Source organism: Typopeltis vanoorti, chromosome 3 (genome assembly GCF_054136105.1).
Source record: "Typopeltis vanoorti isolate ZY-2024b chromosome 3, IOZ_Tvanoo_1.0, whole genome shotgun sequence".
In the NCBI taxonomy this organism is placed as follows: Eukaryota; Metazoa; Arthropoda; class Arachnida; order Uropygi; family Thelyphonidae; genus Typopeltis; species Typopeltis vanoorti.
This window is the reverse complement of record NC_143551.1, coordinates 94,637,572-94,655,723: the sequence shown is the minus strand read 5'-3', so window position 1 is coordinate 94,655,723 and position 18,152 is coordinate 94,637,572. Positions and strand designations below refer to the sequence as shown.

General features: G+C 37.0%; 1 protein-coding gene across 1 annotated transcript in view; it reads left to right on the top strand.

The window, feature by feature from the left end:
- LOC150108394 (protein cereblon-like) overlaps positions 1-18,152 on the top strand; it is a 293,909-nt gene that overhangs the window by 76,443 nt on the left and 199,314 nt on the right. Inside the window, exon 3 of the mRNA XM_090415815.1 lies at positions 1,539-1,741. Coding sequence (XP_090271941.1) covers positions 1,539-1,741 — 203 coding nt within the window. The remainder of the gene's footprint in view (positions 1-1,538; positions 1,742-18,152) is intronic.

Genomic DNA, 18,152 nt, shown 5'->3' with positions numbered 1-18,152 from the left:
ATTCTTTGATAATTCCGTCACCGTCCCAATATATATTTTCCAATGCGGTGACATGAAAGATATTTTCCCCAGTTTTGAACTGTAATACTTTCATTCGCCTGTTCTGAAAGCTTAAAAAGTTTAGCCATGTCAATATCTCTAGTTACGTTACGATGGCGAATGAACCTTTTCACTTCTGCACAAACATACTCAATAGCATTAATATTGCAATGATATGGTGGTAGCCTCAAAGCTAGAAATCTATGCTCTTTGAGCATTGTGTCGAATTAAAATAATTTAGTTGTGGGCGAGTTTCTTTTGACCAAATTAAGCAATTCAGTTTTTCGCATATCTGGGGAATGAGAAATGTTATTTGCAGAGAGCCAATCCATAAGAACTTGCTTCTTATTAGACTAATTTGGAACTTTGTTTAATCGAATGGAGTGATATGAAGCATTATCAATTATAACAACAGCATTTTTAGGAAGGTTTGGAATCAGTTTTTCTTCTGCCCACTTTTTGAAGATCGTAGAATTCATTTGCCTATGGTAATTGGCTTTGTATAGTAAGTTTGAATTCGGTAAAAATACCCATTTCTCCACCCGCACACAAAATTATTATGCGCCGCGAGGCATTTCCAGTTTGTAGCACTTCACATTCTTCTTTAGACTGCCAACATTTTCCATAAGTTAAATTACTATCAATTCAAGTTTCATCTAGAACACAATCGGTCTTTTCTCCTCCCTGAAAGGTCTTAAATACTGCTCTCAAATACTGCGTTCTAGATAAAACAATGTCACTTCGCTCCATGATAAGTTTCCTTTTATTTTGGGACTTTTTAAAACAAAATCCTATTTCATGAAGTATTTTCCTTAAAGTTTCTCTTTTCCAAGGAAAATTAATTTTTTCTTTAAGCACAGGAATCAATTTCGGAACAGTTGGCACGCTTTTCTTGACCACGTAAAATTCGTGAATAGTTCTTCTTATAACGCGTACATCAAAATCATTCAAAGCTACGGTTTCGATGGTTTTCTTTATTCTGGTGCTTTTTTTTTAGGAGATTTAAATTTTGGCTTACCTTCACCTTTTGATTCCCTACGAATTCTTTTAACAGTCGACCCTGATACGCCCACAATTGCACTTGCACGTTTTATGACTTGAGAAAGGGGAACAAGGAGATGATTCTTTTTTGCAGAATGTCAGCACATTATTCAATATTCTTTTGCAAGAGCTACTGAAACTACAGTCAACAAGTTCTGTTGTTAAACAACAACAGAACTTGTTGACTGTACTGGATCCATCATACAAATTAATAATAAAAAAATAATGCAAAAAAGCGACAACAAAAATCAAGCTAGCTAGTACAGCGACAGACAAGAAAACACGTGATTTCGCATGTTGGCGACCAATTCGTACATCCTTCATTTCTTTCTCTTCTTCAGCATGAATCGACTATTCTTGGCAAAATGCCAAGGAGAGATCTACAAACGGTGGGCGAACTATATTCTATTCTTTCTAAATTGTTTCTGCAAGGTTAATATATTTTCTTTTTTCTGTAGTATCTGGGAACAGATCTTGAGGAACTAAGTGGGCGAGTGGTTTTGGATGATGACAGCCATCAAACAATGCCACTCATGGCATTACCTGGTGTGGTTTTGGTACCTGGTCAAACCTTACCCCTTCATTTGTTTCAGCCTACTATAGTTTCTATGCTGAAGCATATCATTGAGAAAGATCGTACATTTGGTATGGTAAATGCCAGGTGAGTGTTTGTTTCTTCCTCTTCCACTGAAGTGTTTAAAACAATTTTCTTTCCTTGTTGTATACAAAGCAAAGGAGTGCTGAAAACCCAAAATGTTTTTTATAGTTGTGAAAATCAATTATTGTCTATATATTCATAATTCAAAATGTATATGGTATGCACGGCACATTGTGTGGTTACACAATAACATTTTCAATTCAGTGTTCTCTGTTGCTGGCAGCGTGCTGAAATACAAAATCACATGCTCAACCACAAAACGTAGAGTTTCACTCGATATATTTTGTAGAGAGCTCCTGAACAGATAAGTATTATTTTGAGTAATAATTGGTAAATTTGCTTGAATCTTACATAGTATTATTTACTTTTCATATCTTAGCATGTCTGGGTGATTTTTGTGTGTTTTCTGAGTATTTTAATTAGTAAATTGATAGATACGATTATTTGTGCACATGGCCCCCATGAAGAGAAATACAAAGATGGCATCCGGGTCGCCATCTTTGTCTAAAAATTTTAATTTAAAGGATTTGATTCAGTGTACCATTTGCAAAATGTATGCATTGAGGAGAACAGTTGGAGTCTAGTTAAACAACAATAGTTTAGTGAATATGTGCAGAAAGTGTAAGGAATGTGAGGATTTAAAGAGTGTTTCTGGTCATGAGGGTGATAACGTTGTTGAAAGTGAGAATGTATTAAATTGTGATATGCGAGTGATATTTGCAAGGTAGTACCAGATAGCTGTGAGAGTTGTGTCGAAAGTGAGAATGAAGGTAAATATACAGAACGAATGAATGAATTAACGGAAAATAAAAATGATGAGACTGATGCAACGAGTGAGATCATACGGTTATGCGGAGCAATACACAGGGCAAATCGGCAGCTGGAGTGTTGGCAAAAATGTTTACGGAGTGTACAGACTAATAAATGGCAAAAGTATGATAGGAAAAATAAGAGTATGATAGTGAGTGTAAACAAAATGAAAGAACGAGTGTTGTATGGAGATTCTTTAGTAAGAGGTGCGATCAAAATCGTACCAACCTGGTGTGAACGTTAAGGATGTAAGCGAGTCTATTAGGGAGCAAAAGCAAAGGGTGAAAGAAATGATAGTGGTGGCAGGTACAAATAATTTGAAAGGAGACAAAATAGCTATGAGAGAGGATTTGAAGGAATTGCTTGAGGTAGCTTTTGAGAAGAATGGGAGAGAGTCAAGATGATGAGTATGTTGCCGCAGTATGACAGTGACGAGTATAGAAGGAGGTCCATAATTGCTAATGACATTATGATTGAATTATGCAGGAGGAGTGGTGTGGAATTTGTGGATGTGTGGAGCGAATTCAATGGGCAAAAGGATTCATATAAGATGGATGGTTTACATTTGAATGGATTTGGTATATGGAGACTTGAAAAGGTGTTGAATGTAGTGGAAGTGGATGTGCAGAATCAGGGAAACTAGAGTTATTAAGGGGAGAGGAATAGATATGCAGACTTTAGGGAGACAGTTGAGTGTATGAATGTGTGTAATATGCCCGAGCGAGTACAAAAGACAACAAATCAGAATGAAATAGTTAGTATAAGGCATCAAAATAGGGATGGGACAAATGGGCTTCTGCAATTCATGTATACTAATGCCAGAAGTATTAGGAACAAGAAGGAAGAAATTTTTGCCTTGGTTGGCACTTCCAGGCTACAGGTTATTGGCATTAGTGAAACATGGCTGACAGAAGATGATATAGCTAGTGCGATTGAATGTGAGGGGTATGGTGTGTTCAAGAGAGACAGGAAGAATAAAATGGGGTGAGGAGTGTTATTGATGATAGCTGATGAGCTACAGCCAAGGAGAATAGAAGTGGAACTGCAGGATAAAGAAAAGAGCACATTTGAGGCTATTCGGTGTGATATTGAGGCTAGCAAAACAAAATATACAGTTGGGTGCTGCTATAAACCAGGTGATGGAATAGATGGTGGATATAGTATGCATAAGCAAATAGAAGAAATGAGTGGAAGGAGGGTAATTATTATGGGAGATTTCAACTATGGTCGCATTGATTGGAGTGAGGAGAGGACACATGGGAGGAGGGAATTGGATTTTATGCAGTTATTAACGGATAACTATCTGCAACAGTATGTAATGGAAAATACTAGGGGTCAGAGAGTGCTTGACCTAGTAATTGCATCTGAGAATTTGGCTGTAATGAATATGACCACGTTGCCACCAATTGGTGAGAGTGATTAATAGGATCTTGACTTAGGAGGTGGCTAAAGGTGTGGAATTTACAATTAAGACAGGGTACATGTGGAATTATCGGGCTGGTAAGTATGACAAGCTTAGAAGTTTGATTCGTTCAGTGCCATGTAAACTGCAAGGGCTGGATGTTGATAGTGCATGGGAGGCAGTTAAGAAGTGTCTGCATGAGGCAATGGCTGACTGTATACCTGGAGTCCGAATAATAAATCAAGTTGGAGTTTAATGGGTGAATAACACCATTAAGCTTGAGCTACAAAAAAAAAAAAAAAAAGAAACAACTGTGGAGGGAATTTTAAGGAGAAAGGTGACCAGCAGGCACATGAACGGTATAAAGTGCAGGCCAGAAGGGTAAAGTGTGGGAAGAAAAGCAAAAACGGATTATGAAAGAACATTAGCCATGCAGGCTAAAGAGAATCCCAAACAGTTTTTTCGATATGTTGCAAGTAAAAGAATAAATGTATATGGCAGAATGATTTTAAAGAATGCCGATGGTAGGTAGGTAACCAAATCAGTTGATATGGTTGAATTACTGAGCGAGCACTTTGCAAGAGTATATCATCCAGGTGGTGACATTGCAGGAATGAATGAACCAATAGATTATACGGAAATTGTGGTGAATGAAGTGGAGGTGAGTAATCTATTGCAAAACCTCAATGTCAATACATCTGTGGGATTGGATGGTATACCAGCTCGTGTCGTACGTGAAGTGGCTAAAGAATTGTCAGTACCCTTGACCATTTTGTTTAATTTGAGTCTCGGGTCTGGGTTAGTCCCGAGGGGGTGGAAAGAGGGGAAAATAGTTCCACTGCATAAAGGAGGTTCCAAGACTGCTGTTGTAAATTACCGACCGATTAGCATATCAGGAATCGTTGTCAAGGTCTTAGAGAAATTAGTCGAGAAGAATACAGGATTGGATAGATGAAAATGGGATACTATATGGGGTACAACATGGTTTTGTGAAGGGTAGATCATGCCTCAGTAACTTGCTCATGTTTTATAACACAGTGATGGCTGAACTGGATAAGGGTAATTGGTTTACAGTGATTCTACTGGACCTTGCTAAGGCCTTTGACAGGATACCACATGGAATTCTGATCAGTAAACTGCAGCATATGGGGATGGATACAGGGTTGGTGAGATGGATAGGAGGGTGGTTGATGGAGAGATATCAGAGAGTGGTTTATTCAGGAGTAGAGTCCAAAAGACGGCCTGTGACTAGTTGTGTATCGCAGGGTTCTGTTCTTGGACAACTGCTGTTTAATTTGTTCATTAACGATATAGGGAAAGATCTAAGAGGAACAGTTCATTTGTTCGCCGATGATGCAAAGTTGGGTAGGGCAATAGTGAATGTAGAAGATGTCAAAATCTTGCAGGATGACTTGGATAGATTGGACTTCTGGGCTAAGGAGAATGGATGTCAATTTAATGTGACAAAGTGTAAGGTTATGCATTTTGGGGTGAAAAGATTAGCAGCAGTATATCACATTGGTGGAACTCCAGGAGATTGATGAGGCCAGGGATTTGGGAGTGTTGGTGGATAGGGAGTTGAAGTTTAGGGGGGGCACATTGCAAAAGTAGCTAAATCAGCTCATCAAATCACTTGGTTGCTGAAAAATACTTTAACAAGCAGAGACAAACAAGTTATTGCTCCTCTGTATCGAGCCTTGATAAGACCCCATCTAGATTACTGTGCCCAGATATGGGCACCAAGGTTTCTTCTTGATCAGGAGGTGGTGGAGAGGATCCAGAGGAGAGTGACCAAGATGATAGCAGGTCTGTGGAATGAACCTTATGAGAACAGGTTGAAGATTTGTGGGTTGCAGAAATTAGTTGATAGGCGGAAAAGGGGTGATATGATTGAGACATTCAAATTACTGAAGGGGTTCTATAAGATTAATTCAGAAGATATTTTTGAGAATAGGACTGGTGGTGGGAGGACTAAGGGCCATACATGGAAGCTGGGCAAGAATGTAGTTAGCAAGGGTGTTAGAGCTAGGTTTTTTACTTGGAGAGTGGTGAATGAGTGGAATAAGCTGCCAGAGTCTGTTGTGGGTGCCATGACTGTGAATGAATTCAAGGCGAGGTATGATAGATATTGTGTGAATGTCGAATAGTTGTTCTTGACATGATGTTAGGGCCTCCCGTGATGAGTGTGTTGACTCCCTGGAGTTGCCCGTAATAATAATATTTGCTTCTAGAATAATTGACAAACTCCACAAACTCAGTTGCCTCATACTTTGCTTCTTCACACAAAAGATACCACTGTGTCTTTGCTTGTGAAATATGTAGTCACCATTTTGAACTATCTCCCCCCACAAAAATTCCAGTCACACATAAAGATAGAATATCCATTTTTCACCATGTAAGTAAACTAATGCTTAAAAATTGGAGTTTTCCCAATAGTTGTAGCCTTAAAGTGTCAAATAGATGTTTTATTTTGCCCTGATTTGTCTTGCTATTGAACTTCTTGAATACGATTGTTGAAGACAATTTTAGCTTTTTTTGAGTCTTGCCTGCTGGTGTTTCAGAGGATGGATTTATAACTTATACATGATTCACAGGAAATCATGAGTGTGAACAAAGCTTAATTTAAAATTTCATCATGAGGATAAAATACCATATTTATCCAAACTAATGTTCACTTTCTGAAAATGAACTTACCCTGTGTAATGTAAGACAATGGCAGCTCTTGATAAAAATCGACCAATAATTATGTGTTATCAGTGTCTCTCAAAGATTCTTATTGAAATTTCTCTCTTATTGAAACGATTAATTTTTAACCTTAGTTGTGAAATGGACATTTTTTTTCTTGTTCAGTGCTTTATAGCCAAGAACTTTATAGCAAAAGAACATTTATCTTTGAAACAAAAAAAAAAAAAAAAGACAGAGCTTACTGGAATAAATCATTGACATGAAATGAGACTTCCCATAGCATCTGAACTTAAGACAGTGAATTCTGCCAGGAATCTGCTTATCTACTTTTTGTGAACGCTTTTGATTAGGGAGTTTACTGGTAATTTGATTAAGAGACATCCTTATTCAGTTTAAAACTCGGTCTGGTCAAATATTTTTGAAGGATACCAGTATCACATTAGAACAGAGATTTCCCCAACAAAGTAAATCACAAATCTTAACAAAATTCTTTACATCTGAACATTAACTTATATGTTCTCCTCAGTTAGTTATAAACAGACTTACAACTTAAATACTAGAGCCTAGAATCTCTACTGACCTGCATCTCACATCTGTTGAATCTGTTATATTCACCAAACCATTTCTCCCTTTCTATAAAGGTTTGGCAAGAATATCAGTGATATCTTTGTCATTGCACTCAGTCACACATCTTCAACCTACAGTGTCGTAATAATTATTATTATTGTACTGGCAACTCCACGGAGTATGAAGATTGTGGGAGGCCCAAACTATCCACACAATCTATCATACCTCTCCCTGAATCCATTAACAGACCAAGCACTTGCAACTGACACTGGCAACCTGTTTCATTGATTCGCCACCCTTCAAGTGAAAAATTAGTTACCACACCTCTACTAACTATGCCTTTACTGAACTTTCAGGGTTGATCTCTTGTTCTATGTCATCTAGCCAAGTTCGGAAGCATTTCCTTTGCATCAGTCTTATAAAATACTTTAAGTAACTTAAATATGTTCATCATATCCTCTTTTTTTTTTGCCAATCAGCCAACATCAACATATAACCAACATTTGCCAATCAGCCAACATCAAAATACTCATCCTCAATCCATCTTCATAGGAAATTCACAGAGCACTCACCATCTTGGTCACTTGCCTCTGAAACCTCTCCACCATTTTGTCATTCCCAAGACATCAGACCTGAGCACAGTAATTCAGATGTTGATGTATCAAGGCCTATAAATAGGAATAATTATCTTATTTCTACTTGTTAGTGTGTTTTTCAATAGCCAAGTAATCTTATGAGGTATCTTAGCATTTGCCCTGTAAACAAACTCTGTCTACCACCACCACCCCTAAATCCCTAACTTCATCTGTTTCCTGGAGTACAGTTCCCTTAATGTGGTACACAGCTTGTAATCTATTTATCCAAAAATGCATAATTGTACATTTCTCCACATTAAATTGACACCAATTATCCTTTGTCCATGCTGACAGACTATTGAAATCATACTGCAAACTCTATATCACCTTGATTCACTATTAGTCTTCCTAATTATTCTTTTGTAGTCATTCTTCCTCTTACTTGCCACATATCAAAATAACTCTTTGGGATTTCCTTTGGCCTGCTCAGCTAGTTTCTTTTCATAATCTGATTTTGCCTTCCTTATCATACTGGCTGCCTTTCTTGTGTGACTGACTCTTGCACTGTTCATGAGTTTGCTAGTAACCTTTCTCTTTATATACCCTTCACAGCATTTTCTTTTTGTCTAGCTCATGCTTAATGACATTACTCATCCATCCAACTCTTTACCTTAGGTATACAATTTAATATTGCTTCCTCTAGATGCCCCTTAACTATCTCCCATGCAATACTAATATCCTTCTGTTGCAGGGTTTATGGCATGTCACAGCTTCAAGCTTCCTCCTAAGCCTGTCATAATCATCTGCCTTGCAGTTCCACATGTACCACTTCTTGACGGTATTCCTCATGTTTTACAATCTTCCAAGTGAAGGCTGCATGGTTACTTTCCCCAACTGGGGGCAGTTTGGCCAACTTGGTTATGGATAGCTCTTTTGATCCTATGACCAGGTCCAATACTCTTGCATCCTGAGTCCCCTCTATCACTGCTGCCTTAAATAATTCTCTCTCATTAGATTATAAATTCCATTTCCTTCCCGCTATGTGATCTTTCTCTTCTTTTCATTCTATATCTGCATAGTACTAATTTGCTGATTTATATCTTCCAGATCATCCATTAACCCCCCCCCCCCCCCCCACCACCACCCTGTAGCTGCAATCAACCATATATTTTGTCTTATTGGACTTGGTCTTGCACCATACTGCCTCAAATGAGCAATCACTCTCCTGCCTATCTTCTATTATTTTTGGCTGTAGTTCATCTGCTATCATGTACCCCCCTCCAGCCATCCTATCTTCCCTGAAAATAATAAACCATTCACATTCTATCCCTGTAACTACATAATCTGCTGTTAATCAAGTCTCACTAATACCTATAACTTTTGGCAAGGTTGCATTAACCAATTCCCCAAACTCATCCCTTTTGTTCCTGATACTTCTGGTATTATGAGGGTGGTCTGAAAAGTTCTTGGCCTCGACCATAGATGGCAACACTATCGTTTTCTTTTCTTTTCTTTCTAAGTTGGTACATCTGTCATAATCATCCATGTGAAATTGCAAGTCATTCTATCAAGTAGCTTGTTTTATACTGCTGTCTGAAGCAAAAGTATTGTCTGTATTCCTTGAAATGGATAAATTGAGTATCATGTTATATCATGTGGCACTCATCTCCTTCATTTTCGACAATTAAGAAATGGGCTGCCGAGTTTAAACATGGTCATACCAGCCTTGAAGATGATCCACGTGAAGGACGTCCAAAAAGTGTAACAACAGCGGAAATCAGTGATCAAGTGCACGATATAGTATTGGATGACCAGTAAGTCAAAGTGCGTGAAATTGCTGAGACTAGGTATTTCAAAAGAACGTGTAGGATATATTTTGCATGAAGAATTGCATACGAAAAAGCTTTGCACAAGATGGGTGCCGTGCTTGCTCACAGCAGATCAAAAACACACTCGCATGAAAACTCTGAACATTGCTTGGAATAAAACTGATTTTGTGCATCGAATTATTACTATGGATGAGACTTGGATTCACCATTACACACCAGAATCCAAATAGTAGTCAAAACAGTAGACAGAAGCCAGTCGTTCAGCGCCAAAGAAGACAAAGTTGGTTCCATCAGCAGGAAAAGTCATGGTGTCGGTGTTTTGGGATGCTAAAGGCATTTTGTTTATTAATTATCTTGAAAAGGGTGAAACAATAACCGGAGAATGTTATTCCGATCTTTTAACCAGACCAGATGAAAATATTTGTGAGAAAAATCATCTTTCATCAGGACAATGCACCTGTCTAGAAAGGTGTTTTGGCAATGGGAAAATTAAAGGATCTGCACTATGAATTGTTAGAACATCCACCCTATTCCCTAGATTTGGCTCCCTCTGATTTCTCTTTCCAAAACTAAATCTCTTCTTTGCTATCAGCATTTTTCTTCGAATCAAGAGGTGATTGCAGCTGTAAAGGGGTATTTTGCAGATCTTTCTGAGACCCACTATAGGGATGGGATAATGGTGCTGGAGCATCGCTGGAATAAATGTATTAGTCTTAAGGGAGATTATGTTAAAAAATAAAAATAATTTTGAAATTATAAATGATTTCTTTCATTATCAGGCCGAGAACTTTTCAGACCACCCTCCTCGTATGTAGAAACTGCAATATTTCTTTAAGCCCCCACCCACCTTTACTTCCATAATTGACTACCCTATTCAATATTTTTGCTTGAGAGACTAGATTCCATATTTGATCATTCTCACATTCATTCTTTCATGGGTGCCTTTACACTTGTATCCACCAATTAAGTTTTCCTGAATTTGCTCATTAGCATGCTCAGTGAACAAAGCTCTCTCCTGACACCTAATGCCAAAACCATTTAGGTGCAGTCCATGAGTATTATACAAATCCTTCTGTCTGTCAAACTTAGACCATAGGTTCACAAATCCTACATCATCCCTTCTGCACAATCTTTGTATTGATTCATTTGCAATTAATTCCCTCCTCCTCAGTTCACATCTATCATGGCCTGGTAGGAGGCTTACACTGTTCACCTCACTTTTCATACAACAACTCCTTCACATCCTCCCCTTTCACCCATAGAATATTTCTTACCTCTCAGATTAGTGCCAACCAAGATGATTAGTTCTTTTGCCTTGCCTATTTGCTTCTGGATGGCATGACTAATATCATTAATTTTTTTGGCAGGGAAACATGATTTTGTTATACTTTCGTTAAGTACTCCTTGAGCCTGTGTAGCTCATTCAATATAGACGAAGCCTGTTGGTTGGAAAGACCTGGATTTGATTCCTATCAGCGATGTAAGGAACCTTTATCTAGTCTCTTTCGATGAAAGATGAGTTAGGTGGTCTCATACCATCTAATTTCACCCAGAAACTCTGGTTTTTCTCCCCCCCCCCCAGAACAGGCAAACTGAACACAGGCATCTACAGACATAGGACACACTGGGAGGCATAGGCTTAACCACCTTATCCTTGAGTTATGGTTGCAGTTGCGAAGTCCAAGAATAGTTGGAAAAAACCTCGACACTCTAAAAGATAGAAGAGAGAGGATTTAGTAAAGTAAGTACTCTGATCATAGTCTTTCATACATAATTTTCTTTGTTTTTCTCATTTGTTCACATGATCTTGATTTTTACCTTGGACTACCTACTTCTTTCTCATCTTAGCCCTGCCTCTTGCCACTTCTGCAACTTTTCAATTTTGCACTTTGTCCTGTGAAAAAATAACATACAATAATGCTATTTCCTTATTTAGGTCTGTTTCTTTCTCCTGCATTTCCATCGCCGCATGTTCAGTATTAATTCTAACATTGATATTTTTCATTCTACCATCAATACTGTCTACTCTACTAACAATCTAACAGATTTTTATATGTTTACACCTGCTTACCTGTGTCTCATCCATTTTGTACACTAGTTAACATGAGACACAACTTGGAGTGAAAATGTTATCAGCTCAATGAGCATAATAAAAGTCATTGGCTAATTTTTCTTAAATTTACTGAAGCATTTTATATAAGATTGCTTTTTTGCATATGAAGTACTTTATCCTAGAGCATACAGTATACTAGAGTATACAGTGGGTTAGATTTTTAAGTACTTTTAAATTGAGTTTACAGTAAAAATTGTGAATTAATGGCAATTAATTGTTGTTTACATTGTAAACTGTTTAGATGACAATGGAAAATTATGAATTCTAATTCTTTTGAACATCGATTGGTGTTTGAAATCATCAATTCCTGATATGTACCCTCAAGGCATATACAGAATATTCTGATAGTATTACATAAAAGTTTGTTATTATTAATTTTCTATCAACAGTTTTCCTCCAAATTAGTCTATTATCTGTCAGCACTGTTGATATGGATAAAGGCATGGCTGATGGACAGATACCAAAAATTAGTACATGGGGGAGCAGAATCCAGCAGAAAGCAGGTGACAAGTGGTGTGCCACAGGGCTCTGTGCTTGGACCATTGCTTTTTTTATTTGCACATAAATGATATAGGAAATAATTTGCAGGGAGATATTCAGTTCTTTGCTGATGATGCAAAGCTGGGTAGGATAATAGTTAATTGAGGTGATGTAGAGAACCTGCAGTTTGATTTAAATAGGCTGACAGTGTGAACAAAGCACAATGAATGTTAATGTGGAAAAGTGTAAAATTATACATCTTGGGATATAAAGATTACAAACTATGTACCACATTGAGGAACTGTAATCCAGGAAATTGAAGAAGTCAGGGATTTGAAGGTAGTAGTAGATAGAGAGTTGAAATTTAGAGGATGTATTACTAAAGTAGCCAGGGTAGCTCATAGGATTACTTTGTTATTGAAGAACACACTAGCAAGCAGAGATAAGGGAGTTATCATTCCTCGTTATAAAGCCTTAATACAACCACATCTGGATTACTATGCTGTAATCCAGATGTTTCCTGGGTTTCTTGGGGATGAGGAAATGGTGGAGAGGATCCAGACACAAGTGATCAAGATGGTGAGTGGTCTGTTGAATGCTCTTTATGAGGATAGATTTGAGGATTTGTGGATTGCAAAAGTTGATTAATAAGTGAAGAGGGGGGGTGGTGGTGGATATAATTGAAACATTTAAGTTGCTTAAAGAATTTTATAGGATTGATGAGGAGAAATGTTTTAGCACTTGAGTAGAAGGATCAGAACAAGCAGTCATCCCTGGAAGTTGGATACAAGTGTGGTTGGCAAGATCATGTGAACTGGATTTTTTGCTTGGAGAGTGGTGAATGAATAGAATGGGTTGCCTTAGTCAGTTGTGAGTGCTTTGTCTGTTAATGATTTCAAGGAGAGGTACAATAGATATTGTGTTGATAGTTTAGGTCTTCCCTGATTAGTCTTAGGGCTCTTGTGCAAAAATAATAATAATAATGTGAGATTTTATTGATCTCACAATATTGAAGCTCTGACACTTCTAACTGATCAATCCATTTAGTTGTTGGTCTTTATCTTCATCTTTTTCCTGGCATGAAGCCTGTTTTCCTAACCTTTGTGTTCCTTTTCTGTTTAAGTGACTATACCACCTTAGATTAGCTCTGCTCACACTCACAATGGTGACCATATCAGGTTCCTTTCTAATATCTTCATTTTCAATATGATTTTGCCATTAATGCTGTGTGTTCATTAAAAAACAATTTCACATTTGACGTCCGTAGATGCTGTATGATCACTCCCACACCTCACTGGATTTGAGGAGGGAAGCCTTCTGCTGGAAGAAGTGGTAGGGTTGCAGATGTCCTTTCCACACAGAGTTAGTAGGACAATCAGAAATATCCATGCCCGTGGCAGAATTCAAGCCCGCAGCCTCTTGACTGGAGAGCAGATATGCTAATCACTTGGCCAATCAGGCCTGCACACACAAAGTCAAAAGTCTCTTCAAATCTTCCTGAAGGGAATTAACATTAGCAGTGATACTGATAATTTTCCCCAACTTTGCATCATCATCAGCAAATAAGTGAAGAACTCCATTTGATCCATGTGATATATAATTTACAAACAAGTTAAACAGCAAGGGCCCAAAGAACAGAATCCTGAGGCACGGTTACCTGGTTATCTTTCTTTTTTGAGACACTGCTACATTATACACAACTTGCTGGTATTGTTCGGAGAAAAAAAATCACAATTCATCTAAACAATACACTATATAGTCCCATCCTCTGCAGCTTGTACACCAACTTATCATGTGAAAATCTATCTAATGCTTTTGCAAAGTCCAAGAATATCACTATATGAATCTCCATTATTTAACACACTCGTTACCTTATCATAAAATGCAAGTAAATTGCTAAAACAAGACTTACTCTTTACAAATCCATGCCAATCCTTATTATATTCTCCTGATTTTTCAACTGTTAAAGTTAAAATCTGATCTCAACTTGTGTTTGGTTTGAATGAATCCAGTTTGTTTCACCCTGAGTTTTTTTTCAGCAGTTTTTCTTAGCCTCTTCTTGAGTAATTTTTTTCATTTCTTCTTGGCCAATCAGGTTGGCTTGAGTAGTCAATATATCAACCCTATAACCACTAGACTGCGAGTTTGAATCCTGCGATGCATATGGATGTTTTTGTTTGTCTTTAGGTGTGAAATTAATTTAATTGCCTGACATGAGACCACTTACTTATTAGAAGCTTGCATAAAAGTGGCATGAAATTGTTTCATGATTAGTCTCCATGCAGGTTTTTTTGTAATAAAAAAAAAAAAAAATAGAAATTATCTAAAAAAATTAACCTATAGTATTAATGTACTGTTGTGTGTGTGTGTGTGTGTGTGTGTGTGTGTGTGTGTGTGTGTGTGTGTGTGTGTGTGTGTGTGTATTAATATTAATGTACTGTTGTGTGTGTGTGTGTATTAATATTAATGTACTGTTGTGTGTGTGTGTATTAATATTAATGTACTGTTGTGTGTGTGTGTGTATTAATATTAATGTACTGTTGTGTGTGTGTGTGTATTAATATTAATGTACTGTTGTGTGTGTGTGTGTGTATTAATATTAATGTACTGTTGTGTGTGTGTGTGTATTAATATTAATGTACTGTTGTGTGTGTGTGTATATATATATATATATATATATATATATTAATGTACTGTTGTGTGTGTGTGTGTGTATTAACGTACTGTTGTGTGTGTGTTAACGTACTGTTGTGTGTGTGTTAACGTACTGTTGTGTGTGTGTTAACGTACTGTTGTGTGTGTGTTAACGTACTGTTGTGTGTGTGTTAACGTACTGTTGTGTGTGTGTTAACGTACTGTTGTGTGTGTGTTAACGTACTGTTGTGTGTGTGTGTGTTAACGTACTGTTGTGTGTGTGTGTGTGTGTGTTAACGTACTGTTGTGTGTGTGTGTGTGTTAACGTACTGTTGTGTGTGTGTGTGTGTGTGTTAACGTACTGTTGTGTGTGTGTGTGTGTTAACGTACTGTTGTGTGTGTGTGTGTGTGTGTTAACGTACTGTTGTGTGTGTGTGTGTTAACGTACTGTTGTGTGTGTGTGTGTGTTAACGTACTGTTGTGTGTGTGTGTGTGTTAACGTACTGTTGTGTGTGTGTGTGTGTTAACGTACTGTTGTGTGTGTGTGTGTGTTAACGTACTGTTGTGTGTGTGTGTGTGTGTTAACGTACTGTTGTGTGTGTGTGTGTGTGTTAACGTACTGTTGTGTGTGTGTGTTAACGTACTGTTGTGTGTGTGTGTTAACGTACTGTTGTGTGTGTGTGTGTGTTAACGTACTGTTTGTGTGTGTGTGTGTGTGTGTGTATATATTAATGTACTGTTGTGTGTGTATATATATATATTAATGTACTGTTGTTGGATTCTGAATATGCAGTAATTTGAGTAATTAATATTTGCTTCAGAATCCAACATGATCTTCCATCACATAAGCTAAACTTGTAATTATTTAATGTAAATAACTTATTTTATAATTTAATATTCATATAACTACCTTAATTTTGTCTAATATTTAATTATTTAATCAAGATATATGTATTAATAATGAAAAGACTGTATTAAATATTATTAAGCTATTTTAATTATTACTATGTTAATATTATAAGAATTTGTATTTGATAATTTAACTGCGCATTAATTGAAATGTAAATATTCTCTATTTATTCCTATTTGTAGAAGTTTAACGTTACGCAATAGCTCAATTTTATTATATTTTGTTTTGTTGTCATGGAGATGCATGTAAGTAAGCGAGCGCGAGTTTTGGAACACCACGTGAGGAGAAGGTTTATTGAAAAGAGTTTTAGAAAGAAATCACGAGAATAATTTAGGCAGGAAGAAGGGATATAAAAAGGGAAGAACACTAAAAATATAGAGAGATTAGATTATTAAGGGAGAGAGAGAAAGGAGAGGATTGGCATTAGGTTGGAATCGGAGCATTCGGGAATCACAGTGTGATAATAACGAGTCGGCAAGTCACTCAAGCAGCTAAATAAAGTCTACTAGTCGAGAAGCAGTTAGCTAATAAGTTGTAGAATAACAATTATAGCTATGAAAAACAGCTGAGACTATTAAATAGACTAGCAATACTTGAGTTGAGATTTAATTTCAGCGCCGACCTTTCAAGGACATACGGAACCTTGAAGCAAAGTACAAAGTTTCTAGAAATAGTAGAGGCTGTAAAGTTGAAGTTTACCGTTAGCTGTGTTTAGAATTATAGTGCCTAAAGAATTATTTGAATGCAGGAGGAATGAACGACTGTGCATATAAAACCTCATGTTAAGAATTATTGTGTGTTGCCTTAATTCATGAGTGATCAGTAGTACTTCATGCAAGAACGTTTGTTTATGTGTATTGTGACCGATGATTAATTCAGTTATTGCTCAGAAGATTTATTTTAATGAGTGCCGTTTACTGTTTAAAAGTGTTTACGGTTATAAAAAGTGTTTGTGTATAAGTTGATGAAGATAAAAGATTATCGGTAAGATTATTCCAACCATTAATATTCCTATGCAGAGATGTGAGTGTGTTTCATCCTAGAATTTCCTTATGTTAACAGTAACTATTGCGAAGATTAGCTGAAGTGTAAATTTAAAAGTGTTTGTTTGTGAAGAGGTGTTAGTGCAATTTTATTGTATTTGGAACTTAAGGAACTGTGAGAAAACTGTAATAGAGATAGCAGAATTACCATTGTCTGAGTTTGTATGACTGTATTGCCAGGAAGGCTGAAGTGTTTCTAATAACTTAATTAGTGATTTGAAGTTAAGTGTAAAATTTGTGATTTTAAAATTAAATGTTTGTTTTTGTTAATCAAAAGTTGTATTTTGCCTGAATCTCTTTTACTGCACCATTCATAAAATATTCGAACCAAAGTAGGTGAATTAAGTAAGTCAAATATACTCGGCCTATATATATATATTAATACCATATTAAGGAGAAATAGTTGAGGGTTGATTTTTCTTCAATTCTTGAACTAATTCAGATATAGAGTGGCACAGTCAATAAATATAAATTTTCTCTATATTTGTATTAGAAATCGACTAGCAACTATTTTTTTTGTTTAGGAACATCGTAGTGACTAACAAGTCGGATCCAAAGTATAGATTGAGAAGAAGTAGGATCCAACACTGTTGTGTGTGTGTTATGTACTGTTGTGTGTGTGTGTGTGTGTGTGTGTGTGTGTGTGTGTGTGTGTGTGTGTGTGTATATACAGGGTGTTCGGGATAAATTTGACAGTTTCGTAAGGAAAAAGAAAATCTTCTTTGTATCTATTAAATTTAATGAATTGACAAAAAAACATTACAGGCAGAGTTAATTACAATACTATCAACAAGATTTACTCAAAATAACCACCATTAGCATTGATCACAGCTTCAATTCTGCTTCGGAACCTCGAACAAGCTGATGCTACAGTCTCCCTGGGAAGGGCCGCAAAAACTGTTTTAATTTTATCCATTAACTGGGCTTTTGTATTACTGGAAGTGCGATTGGTGTCTTTTTCAACTGCGCCCCATACAAAATAATCCATGGGGTTAAGGTCTGGGGAGTTTGGAGGCCAAACATTTGGACTGGTGAAGTCGTAGAAATTTTCAGACAACCATTTTTGACTTTTCCCAGAGGTGTGGCAAGGGGCCGAATCCTGCTGCCATACATACGGCCTACCATTGGCTACCCTTGTTATCCAGGGCTTGACTACAGTTAGCAACTCCACGAACAAAGCCCGAATTCCAATGCCAGGGTTCTTCAACACCTGTTCCTACAGATTTGCGAGGAATTCTGCTGTACGAACGCAATCAGATCGTCTGCTAGGGATCTTTCTTCTTGCTACATCCTCGTAGTCACCATTGCAAGTCTCTAGTTCATGCCTGATTGTTTTTACTGTATTCAGGGAGCATTGGGCAGCAGT